Here is a 12,600-nt window from a genome sequence, read left to right on the forward strand (position 1 = left end):
CCCCGCCCTCCCAGCCAACGATCTCTCCGACGACCTCCTCCGCTTCCTTTCTCAAACCCTAACCCTAACCTTATCCATCTCCCACCAGTGCCGCTACCTCGAGCCTCCTTCCGGCCGACTCCAAACTCAGAGCGACCTCGCTGCTGCGGCAGCTTCTCTCGACCAGCACGCTGCTGATGCTGAATTTCTTCTCCGCTCCGGCGCCCTTGTCGACCCTTTTGCTTCTCCTTCCTCTTCCTCCCGCCGCGAAGCCTTGCGAACGGAGGTCCGGTCGCTTATCACCCGCCTGCAGATCGGAACCGTGGCGTCGCGGATCCCGGCGCTGGATTCACTTATTTTAATGCTCCATGGAGATGACAAGAACGTGATTATTGCCGCCACGCAGGGCTTGGTTCCCGCGCTGGTTCGCCTACTCGATTGCGCCTCACTTTCCAATTCTCAAGCGAGGGAGAAAGCTGTAGCGGCAATTGCTAGGGTTTCCTCCTTGGAGAGCTGCCGCCATCTGCTCGTCTCTGAAGCCTCGTTTCTCGTGAGTCATCTCTCACGTGTTCTCGTTGAGCCCGACGGCGATGGATCTGCAAAAGAGAAGGCCTGCGTTGTTCTCCAAACACTAACCCTACAGAAAGACATTGCTATGACCGTCGGCTCAGGGGGGACAATCTCTATTCTTCTCGAAACATGCCGCTCCGGCACTCCTTCGGCTCAGGCCGCTGCCATTGGTGTTCTGAAAAACCTCGCCGCCGTGCCGGAACTAAGGGAAAACCTGATCGAGGAGAACGCAGTCCCCGTGCTTATCAGAGTTCTTCAATCAGGAACTCTTCTTGCTCGGGAAAACTCGACCTCCTGCCTATGCAATCTGACCGCAGGGGAAGACAACCATAGCATAAAGCTCGCCCTTGTCCAACAAGGCGTTCTGGATTGCCTCAGAAATTACTGGGAAGCCCCAGCCACGGACAACCGAGACCTCGAGCCTGCCATTAGGCTGCTCCGCAATCTCTCATCTTCCATTGTCTTTTCTGAGATCATTATCTCCTCGGGATTCCTTTCTAGGATAATCCTCGCGCTAGATTGCTCATCAGCCGGAACAAGAACAGAGGCGATGAGTGCTGTTTCTGAACTAGCCCTCGTCTGCACGAACAAGGACGGATTGGATTGCGCCATGCCAAAGATTGTGAGGACGTTGGAAGCCAAAGGGGCAGAGGAGAAGGTGGCGGCGGTGAAAGCCTTGGCCTCGCTGATGACATTTTCAGTTTGCAGGAGATTGATGAGGAAGGATGAGAAGGGAATTCTCACTCTCATCACGCTGCTGGACTCCTCGGTTTGCAATGTGGAGAAGAAGCATATAGTGACAGTATTGCTGGCGGTGGCACAGAGCAGGCGTTGCAGGAAGTTATTGGTGGCTTCTGGTGCTCGTGGCTTGTTGCCACGGCTTGAGAGCATGGACTTTGAAGGTGCCAAGAAGCTCTGTGAGCTCTTGTCCAAAGGTAAGCTTTTGGGTGTGTTTCCAAGAAGCGGAAGGCAAGTATAAGCATATGGAAGCTTCCTTTTTGTTTATTTTTATGGATCAAATTGCTTCATTTTTCTGGACTCTGTACATGATTTAATGTTATATAGGTTTCTTCTTTCTTCATACAAATGCTAAGTAATGAAGAGAGATGTGGAGGAAGAGCAGGGGTTGTAAGATGTAATTTAATTTTTCAGCATCTAATAAGAAGAGGACTGTTGTGTCATAACATTTTTTTTTTTTGTTTGAAAGAAATGTCTATTGTTCTATAGTACTTCCCTATTTTTGTACTAATTTTGATGGTTTATTTTATGAGTTTTAATGTGTGTGTGTGTGTGTGTGTGTGTCCAAAAATGAATTTCCTTAGCAATAGGGTAGCACAAATATTAAATGGGCCTAATGAATCGATCTCATTAATCATGCACGGGTTGTCTTGACCCTAACGAGACTAATTATACTCATTAGTTCTACTTTTTTTAGATGACAAACTATAGGATTTTTTGTAGCTCAGAAGGACCTAGCGAATACTTTCGTTTATGTTTGTTAGCAGCCATGTGAGTTCTTCCAACTGAGTTCGCCATTTTTACGTATTCAGGCGAGTTCCTCCAGCTGAGCTTGCTCATGCTCTTCGAGCCCTTTCACCGAGCTTGCCCGCACCCAAAAAGGCTCTCCTATCAAGATCGTTGATATCTATTCAGTTGTATCACCGAACTCGACGAAGAAAGGAGACGTTCCATCACCATCAATATCTATTTATTGACGGGCTAACATTCATGTTGAGGAACTTATTAATGGTGGGTTTTGATGGGTCTCATACAGTGCGGCCTATAGTGTTCTATGATGTATAAATACGAGATAAAGGGGAGAAGCATGAGTTTCTAATCTTACGTTTTTCTTTGTCATGATTAAGAAAGACACGCCTAAACTCAGCTCCCATCTGCCTCCTTCACAAGATCTCTCTTCGATTGTGTGAATTCATAGATTGTACGAGACTATACACTCTAAAAGTCCTGAAAGGTGCGATGAGCGTAAAATTCATACTCTAATCTAGTAAGGAGATCTTTTGGACAGAGGAAAACGAATGACAACGATAGATTACACCAGAGAGTTTGTGACGCAACAAATAAATGAATTAAGACAGAAAATACAAACGATTGTAAAAGAAGGTAGGATATGTTAAAAAACTGTTCCAAAAACTATTTGAGAAGCTGCACAGGATCATCAGGATCAGTGGCGTTGAGACAAGAATCGCAAAGACATCAATTACTAAGAGGAGAACTACTGTGAACCAGAGCAAGGAGAGCCCTGGCTATCTAGAGGAGGAAGATGATGATGATAATGACGTATCGTATGTTCTTTGAAAGGAGACCCTAGAATCCTCGGATGATGAAGAGATGAGGAAGAGAAGAGTGAGAAGGCGTGACCTCTTTTTGCATTATAGTATTTAAGTAGGATTTAATTGTCCTCTCCTAATGTTCCGCCAACAATTTCTCATATTTGGGCATCTAATTAAGCTCCTTGAAGAATTCATCCCGTGTCTTCCTCCCTTAAAGCTGCCTCTTCAATTTTGCAACCTCATTCCTAAGATTTCTCTTTTTTTCTCAACATCCACTTCAGATTTTTCTTCAGCTCGTTGAAAGTCGTGATCTTTCTCTCCATCTCCTCTTTAAGTTCTGCATATTGGTGGAACAAAAGTCTAGATACTTGCTTATGCTCCTCGAATTCCATTCCTTGTAATGTAGTTGCTCCCTCAACCTGGACAACACATCTCCAAGAGCAACATCTTGAGAGCGACAATCCTTTAGCTCATCGAAGAGCTTGGCCTTCTTTTCCTCCAATTATTTTACTTGTGCTTGAAGGGAAGCGAGTTGCTTTGCAACCTCAACGAGCTTAACTTGTAGTTTTTCCTTCACTCTCTTTGAAGCCTTTGCCTTCTCATTGGCTTTCAAGCGAGCTTGCTTCAGTTTAGCATTGCTACCTGAGAAAATCATGGTGTGATTATCTTATAGTATACCCCCACTAGAAGGTAATGGCTAGACTCTCCATCAGTGGAGCGTGGAAGGAAGACATTTCCCGTCTCTTTGCGAACCTCTCCAATTTCACGGAGGGGATGACTTGGCCCACTGGAAGAGCTTCTCATTGTAGTTTTTTTTCTCATTCAATCTTGACTGTAGTCCACCAGTGCATGGGTTCAAACCTCATTAGTCATGGAGAGGCAACCTCCCATATTGAACTCCTGCCATGTGAAACCTAACGCAGCTGCTCCCGAAGAAGTCACGCTAGCATCTAGTGTTTCCTCTACCTTCCTCTTCCAAGGACAAGTTATGAAGGGTGTATGTTCCACTAACACAGCTTTTCCTTTGCTTATGAGCGCTGTGTCACGGACAAATAGTCCCACATTGGCTAGGTGTAGGGCCGAAAAGCAGTATTTAAGTCATGGGCTGCCCACCACCCATAAGGGCTCTTTTGGGAGGTGACAAGTGGTATCAAATCAGATTACTGCCTGCCAGGTGTGTTGTGGACTCTCCCCTCGGTGGAGCCGATCCGTGACGAGGGCGTCACGTGATTGGGTGGAGGAGAATGTCACGGACAAATAGTCCCACATTGGCTAGGTGTAGGGCCGAAAAGCAGTATTTAAGTCCTGGGCTGCCCACCACCCATAAGGGCTCTTTTGGGAGGTGACAGCTGGCTCAGGGCCGGCTAGAGGAAGTTTATCCTCCTTATCCTCTTCTTCTTCGATAGCTAGCACACTCACATCTCCCTCCTCATCGTCTTCTATCGTTGTTATTGCTAGTGGGCTCGAGAAATCGGGAAACTCGGCATCTCCCTTTGAAAGGTTTGTGTACACTAACTTCTAATCTTTTGGCCACTTGTCGAGAGGTCGCAATGCTTTTCCTAAAATCAAATGCATAATACTTAGAGTGATACTAGGAAACTTATCATAACATTATCAGTATGCAAGTGCGAGTATCATATACCAAATAAGGTCGTCATCACATATCTTGCCAACATAAATAATTCAGCATTCAAGCGTTAGACCATTCAGAATGGTGAGCTATGATGCTCTTCTGAGCTCAGATCTATGATGACTAGGGGCATCTCTTCAATGAATAATTGGGGTGTTGTTAAAATTGTTTGAGTGCTTTTGCAATGGACAAAGCAAAATATTTTCCCCAATCAAGAATGTTGTTCTCTAGCTTCTCCATTAATACATTCATAGGAGAAAACACTATAGTCTCGTCTTTAAACGCCTTGGGGCGAAGGAAGTTACATATCACATTCACCAACCAAAACAACCTCTTAGACCTCGAAGATAATATCACCAACAACACATTGGCTATCGAGTTTGAGTGAACTTGTGCATGAACCAACCCAAAAAATTTGAGTGAATTTGTGCATGAACCAACCCAAAAAATTGAGGATGCCACTAATTTCTCGCATAATGGGAGGCAAAGACTAAGCCAAAATTGGTCTTGATAAGAACACCCTTCATATGCACGCATAGTGTTAGGTGCTTCATCCTCCTGAGGCAACCGGAGAAGATAACAATTATCAAAAATGCAGTCCCTCTATATTGTGGTAAGAGCTTCCACGGTCAACATAACCCATCAGACATCTTCATAGCAAGAAAGTTCTTACTACTATTCCTTATAGTCGTGGAACCATCTCCGACTCCAAAATGGAATCCTCGAGATTTGCTATGGTTGTAGAAGGGAAGTCACGAGAAAAAACTAAGACACGAAGCATAAGTGCTGAGGAAGAGAGCAAGAAATTGAAAAGACATGCAAAATTTGAACCAGTAATACTCTCTTATATGACCGCGAGGGTAAAAACAAAAATATGATGTAAAACAAGAAAGGGCAATAGGTCAAAGAACATTTGAAAACCAAAAGGTAAGTGAAAAACAAAATAAAGTAAATGCACCCATGTCATGACATTTAAGGATATCAAATGCACCATCTCCATATATCAAAGTTCAAAACAATGAACATCATATAGTATGACACAGAGATTTAAGGAAAAAAATAAAAATATAATTATTGTCCCTCATAAATAGGCCAAGATCATGGCTTTTTACATCATTCAAATATATCTTACCATACTTCAAAAGCCTGGTCACAACTAGTTATCCTCCTGCAAGGAACTGCCCGAATTAGGGCAATCCAACTCGCTGTCGAAGAAGCAGCAACGTAGATTTCGCCTCTAATTCGTACGATTTTCTTGAGTATCCATTAAGCTCGGGCAAACTTAACTTCCAAAAATGAGGATGTGCTCCTTACCTCTCAAGGGGTCATCTTCTAAATCCATAACATGGTCTTACATTTCAAGCAGTCTATCTTCAACTTGAGCCACCCTATCCTTTGTTGTCACTGACTCCTTCTGAATTGATATGAGCTCCTCTCGGGCCTTCTCTATCTCCTTGAGAGCTTATACGAACTCATTTCTAAAATGATTCTCATGGTCCAGAGGATCAGCACCATGAGCGGTTAGAACAGTGGCTAGGAGCTCTGTCATCGATGATCTAATTTCAACAGTGGCCACTAGCTCCTCCTCCAGAAGAGGTCCTTCATAAGAAATGAGCTTCACTTTCATGGCACGGACACTACCCTCACCTATGTCAAGCTTCATTATGGTCAATTTATTTGTGAGTGCAAAAAAAAACATGAGTTATGAAATTGTTAGTTCGGCAAATGTCAGGTAGTCGGTATTACCTCTAGGGGCGAGCTCACTAGCGAGTAATCGAGTTTTGGTTATTGGTTCTGCTGCACATTCTTCCATCTCCCCAACTTTCACCATAGTGTTTTCCTTAAGGAAAGTTGTGGGAACAAGCAGCTGATCAACAGACTTCTCTACAGTAAGGTACCAGAAGATTAAGGTAGGTGAAGTAAGAGGACATCAAGAAAATAAGTAAATAAATAATAATAAAATAACATAGGAGGTTGACATCTAGTTACCATAACTCAACTCTGAGAGTGTGACTATGTCAGAGCCTCTCCAGTCGTTCAGAGGATCAAACATTATCCATCTATGATGGGCTTCGAGTTAGCAACTGTTGGCGTCTTAGGAATAGGATCTGAGATAAGTGACGCACATATCACTTCTAGAGCAATTTCATTTTGATCAGCTTCTATAACCCGAATCTTAGTCATGCTTCCCACAGGACAATCTAACAGTTCATTTGCCCAACAAGCTTCGAGCTTTTAGCTTAGTAATTCTTCCCTTTCAAATATTGAAACCTTTAGAATGTTTTCCTCTTTTCAACCTCCGATGGATGATTGTTCTCAGCCGGTCCTCTGAAACATCCATCTCTTCTGTGGAGACCTGTGTTATCAAAACAGGATCAAAGGGGCAGTGAACCTCTAAAAAAATGAATGAGCGCATGAATGATGCCTCTAACCTATAGTTTCAATAAGAATTGTGCAGTTATAGATCGTACAAGTAGTTAACATGAAAAACCCTTCTTATAACCACTAAAATTAATTCTATCATAAGTAACATTATTGTATTCTCTTATGACTAGGTAATGACGCATCAACGAATGTTACAAATATCCACGTGCTACATATTCGAGATGATGTGATAGTTATTCTTTGATAACGTAAAGAAACAATCAACATACCCTCCATAAAATAGAAGTCTCAAATCTCTCGAATTCAATTCCCCCACTTCATGGGAGTGTTGACCTCCTATTGACTGTAACAAGTAATTTTTTTCTTCTGATTCACAAGCATATTTCCCTGCCCGGACAAATCGGGAATAAAAAGCTCTCTTGCACTCTATATGGGTCATTGCATTGGAATAGATCGCTTCCGCCACCCAAAAAACAAGGGTCAATGAATGAGGCATAGTCCATGCTCTGCTCATGAGCACTCGCAATTATCTCGCATCCTCTCATTATTCTCACAGTATCCTATCATAGAGCTAAAAGAATCAGCAAACTAGATGTATATCCAAAAATGAATTTTCTAACCAACAAGGTAGCCCAAATACTAATGGGCCTCATGCCTCTAATTGACTGAACCCATTAATCATGAACTTGATGACCTGATCCTGACCGGAATAATTATTCTCGTTAGCCTTACTTGTTGAGATGATAAGCTACATACTATTTTGTCGCTCATAAGGACCTGGCGAGCAATTCCACTAATGCTCGTCAACATTCTCACGAGTTCTAATTTAAGTGGATCTATCTGTCTATCTATTATCATTTATCCATACTGCTCCTAAAAAATTAAAATGTTTACATGTACAAAATTATTTCGTACTATATAAGCAATTTTTATTATCAGTTATGTAAACTAAAAATAATATAACCAATTATAATTCATTTACATTTTATTTACAAATATCATAAAATTTGAGGTTTAGGGGTTAGATATTATTTTGTACTTTATAAGCAATTCTTATTATCAGTCATGTAAACTAAATATAATATAACCAATTATAATTCATTTAATTTTTTATTCACAAATATGACAAAATTTGAAGTTTAGGGGTTAGACGGTAAATAAATAAGAATTGAGTGGTATGTATGTAAAAATTCCTAATCATTATCAAATTTATTTTCAATACATGCCACAGTTAGTATGAATTTATATATCTAGTATTTAAACTTTAACTTTTATATTTATAATACTCATATATTATATATATATAACATTAAAAATATCACCATCATTGCCTTTTAAAAAATGAAATACATAGTTTTTATACATATATAAAATAGCATAAATATAAATATCAAAGTTTAGGTGTTAGGTAAATTCACAAGAATTTTGCCATATAATCTTTTCGGTTCCTGGTTCCTACCAGTTTAAACGTGACCTATGTTAACCTACCAGCACCGATATTGCCGATTTGCAAGTTCAAGTTGGAAATTGGTTGAGGGTCCTTTTGGGGCGGCGGTGTTACGACACTTTGGTGCGACGCCGCAGTTTTTTCTGTTTGACAAAACTGTGTTTTATTTGCGTCCTCAAAAAATTACGCCAAAAAACTGTATTTTTCCATCAGACCTGGTTACCTTCGGTGAATGTCATAAAATTTTGTTCCTACTTTTTATTTTATTTTATTTTTTATAATAATCACCGTAACTTTCTGAGCAACTTCACAGCAGCTAATGCCCCAAACAGTTCCAAATTTAGGGTCCGTTTGGAGCAGCTTGTGCGTTTCAGGATAAGTTGTTTATCCTGAAACGCGGCCTGCGGACCCGCCATGGGGGTCAACCTGCGGCATGCGTTTAGTGTAAAAATTCAAACGCGGTTTCGGATAAACTGACAAAACGTGTGAACCAAACAGTACGGCACCGCCCGCACTTATAAGCTGCCCCAAACGGACCCTTAAATAGTGATGTGCAGTGATTATAAAATATGTCAAAGTAAAAAAATTAAATAAAGAAAATTTTACATGCATACCATATTGTGTTTGTGTCTATATATATATATATATATATATATATATATGATGTTTTTTTCTTTTTTAAATACTTATATACATGTGCGTGCGCGCGCACACACATAAGAATTATATGATATGCATGGTAAAATTCACTTTAATTAATTTGTTTATTAATGCCTAAAAATTGATATTTAAATTTATGATATTATGGTGTAATTTAAGCTAATGCACGAAAAAATGCATTTAACTTATAAAAAATTAGTAAGAGATATTTTTTAGGTGATCTTAATGATTTAAGTGGTATGCCTGTAAATATAAATGCTTAAATGATATATATGTAAGTATATAAAAATTTGTGTGATGTGCATGCAAATGGCCCATAAATAAATGATAAATTTAGAACTAAAGACGCATATCTTAAACATACTGGATAAGAAGAATATCATCCAGAAGTACTTGATTGTAAATCAGTTAGCCGATGAAACCGGAGAAATCAAAATCCCCAAGAAAGGAAAAGAGGGAAGACAATAGATGAAACTTAATTTTAGTTCATTAGCAATTAATGCAAAATATAAGGCAGAAATTTCATCTGTCAAAATAGAATACCAATTCTAAACCAGGTACAAATAAATCTGAAATTAATTGTTCAGATCATTGAAAGAAGAAATAAAATGGAAGAATTCAAAAGTTTCAAGATCTTGCTTCGTACATTCATGACAATATGTTCTAGGGCTGTAAACGAGCCGAGCTTGAGCGAGCTCAGGCTTGGCTCGTGTTCCGCTCGTTCGAAATCGGCTCGTGTTCGAAATCGGCTCAGGAACAGTATGTTCGTGTTCGGCTCGATTTAAATATTCGTGTTCGTGTTCGGCTCGTGTTCAGCTCGAAATTGACTCATTAAACTAAAATTGAGAAAAATAGATGTAAAGTGTGAGATTCGAACTTGGATCAAATCTATACAAAAAAAGTCACTAACCACATTGCCACATGAGGTCAAGAAATAAAAACGGGGCAATTTGGAGCAAAAACGAGCAAGAAATGAAATTTTGTCCTGTCACCTTTCGATAAGTCTTTCGATGTTTAATCACTTTTACACTTCTTGCATATTTTTGAATGAGATTACACTTTAAAGGAAGGTTGTCTTCATGTTTATTTTGTAGGGCTATCTGTTAGGAACACAACGCAACTGAAATGGGGCGAAACAGAGCTAAAACGGAGTCAAACAGAGCGAAACGGTGGAGCTGCACAGTCTGCTCGCCGAAGGCGCCCAAAATGGCGCTGACGGCGAGATTTACCCGAGAAGACCGAAAATGAAAGAAAAGCTCGCCGACGATGCCCTCGAGCCCGCCGACGGCCCCCGGGACGACTCTGGACAGACTTTTGTTTTGGCGGTTATGGGCCGAAATTCAACGTATTTGGACGTTTTTTTAAAGGATACTTATGACAACTCTTCAAACTTCGTCCCTACACTTTAAAAGAACAAATTTATGTTAGAAAAAGAGGCTCTTTTGTGAGATGAATTTTAGGAAAAGTGTGGAGAAAGTTTAGGATTTTTAGAATAAAAGTAGAAATGTAGATTTCTACACTTTTAGAGAGATTGGGGAGGAGATTTTGAGAGAATTTGTAAGGAAATGTTCTAGCATTGCATGGATCGGCGGGAGACTTTGTGGGAGAGATATTCGTCTTTCTTTAAAAGGGAAAAAACTATGTATTGTGTTCTTCACTATCTTTTGACTTTTGTAAACACTTATCTAGTCGATTTGCTTTGATTAAATGAAGTTTCCGTAAATGAAGTTTCCGTTGTGTTGTTTCCGTTGTGTTTTCTTCGTGCTTTGTGATGGGCTCCTCTTACTCTCTCTTCTTATTTGAAAATAATGGTATGAGAATATTATGCCGTTATTTTCATTTTACTTTCTTTCGTAACGAGTAGAATTCATGTTTATGATTTTGTGATGCATGTTAGAAGCGGATTTAATTATCAATGTGATGATTTCTACTTGTACTTTATTTACATTACAATAAAGATCTGTTGCAGTGTTAAAATTCGTTGTAATTGCATTAAGACCCGAGAGGGCTGTGTAATTCTCAACAAAGTATAACCACATTCAGATTTCATGGATGGTTAAATTCATGAGAGTTGAATGCAAATAAATAGGGAAATATACTTTGATGGGTGTAGAATTGAAGATTTTAGGGTGACAGACTAAAATCTCTAATTCGGTCCTATTGTTTGAGTACTGAAGTGGAGATGTTAAGTACTGAAGTGGAGGAACGTGGGAGTTGCGAGGGGAACGTGGGAGTTCCGAAGTGAGAGTCGGTATCCTCCCAGCCTAACCACGAATTCAGTAAAAAAGCATAGGATTAGTCAATGTTCTTTATGCCTGGACCAAAGAGTAAAGAATAGTATTGCTCCTATTTGGCACATACAATATTTAATGCATCTCATTCCTTTACGTTATCCGACTCATTGCATAAAAATACTAGTTTTTATTATTTCAAAATTCTCCAAACCAATTTCTCCATAAATGTGTCTCTTTAGAATTAATATTTGCATTTAGTTATAGTTACTATCTTTACATTTAACACTTGCATTTAGAAGTAGTTGCTAGATAAAACATCATTTTAATCGACATTCCAAACTAAGGACTAATTGTAGTAGACTAAAATTTGACTAAGGACCTCTTACCTCGCTTCCCTGTGGGATCGATAAACGGGATTCCACTAGAGCCCTGTATTACTTGAGCGATACGTATACTTGCGTTTGAAATTGTGACTTTACAAAATCATTATAAATATATAAATCTAGGTTCATAAATTCTTGCATATTAAAAGTTGCATCATGTTTTTGGCGTCATTACCGAAGGTTTAAATCTTCTAGTAGTGGTGTCAAATTCTTGTATTTTTAGGTATATAAAAAGTCGCTGTCAAGTTTTTGGTGTCGTTGTCGGGGAAGCTTCGGTAAGAACTTTAGGAGAATTTTAATTGAAGTAATTAGGCTTAGATTTGGAAAACTATAGTATCGTAAAAACTGTTTTGTGTGAAAAGTGTTTTTATATGAAAAAGTGTTGTGAAAAAAAAAAGAAAAAAAATTTGTTTTTATGAAAAATAAGGTGTTCGTGAAAATGTTTTGTTGTGTTGAATATATTTCATCTGTTATTTGTTTAATTGTTAATGTATTGTTTGTTGTGTTGCGTATGTGAAACAAAGGATCTGTAGGACTTATGTCTTATGATCCTGAATTTGAAAAAAAGAAAAAAAATAAAAATACAAAGAGGACTCGTAAAACTAGAAATGAAAAACTTTCAAAATAATAACTTAGAAAATCATCATACTTCATTAAGGGATTACGTAAATCCTACGACAGATGAAATTCACTCAAGTATACAAAACTCTGTCGTAGAAGCTGACTCGTTTGAAATAAAGCCTGAGATTATCCAACTGGTGCAGAAAAATCAGTTTGGGGGAACTTCTTTGGAGGATCCCTATTTACACTTATCAAATTTTATAGAACTTTGTGCTATATTTCGTTATAACGGTATGTCAAACGATGTTGTTAGACTATGGCTTTTTCCTTTCTCACTAAGGGATAAGGCTAAAATGTGGTTATACTCATTAGCACCTGACTCTATTAAAAATTGGGAGGAGTTAACTCAGAAATTCCTAGCTAAGTATTTTCCACCTTCAAGCACTACTAAACTTAGAAA

At 39.2% G+C, this 12,600-nt stretch overlaps 2 protein-coding genes across 2 annotated transcripts in view; one reads left to right on the forward strand and one right to left on the reverse strand.

Annotated features, from left to right (window-relative positions):
* Position 1: 1 nt before the first annotated feature.
* Positions 2-1,751, forward strand: LOC110032884 (the record flags this gene model as incomplete). Its single annotated transcript, XM_020736662.1, has 1 exon — positions 2-1,751. A coding segment is annotated over one exon (1,527 nt), but the record flags the coding sequence as incomplete, so codon positions are not given.
* Positions 1,752-6,807: 5,056 nt separating this feature from the next.
* Positions 6,808-12,600, reverse strand: part of LOC110032886 (probable inactive shikimate kinase like 1, chloroplastic) — a 29,270-nt gene continuing 23,477 nt past the window's right edge. Inside the window, exon 12 of the transcript XR_002294889.1 lies at positions 6,808-6,826. The gene's annotated coding sequence lies outside the window, so the exon portion shown is untranslated. The remainder of the gene's footprint in view (positions 6,827-12,600) is intronic.

The sequence above is a fragment of the Phalaenopsis equestris genome, unplaced genomic scaffold, assembly GCF_001263595.1.
Source record: "Phalaenopsis equestris unplaced genomic scaffold, ASM126359v1 Scaffold001048, whole genome shotgun sequence".
NCBI classification, from domain to species: Eukaryota; Viridiplantae; Streptophyta; class Magnoliopsida; order Asparagales; family Orchidaceae; genus Phalaenopsis; species Phalaenopsis equestris.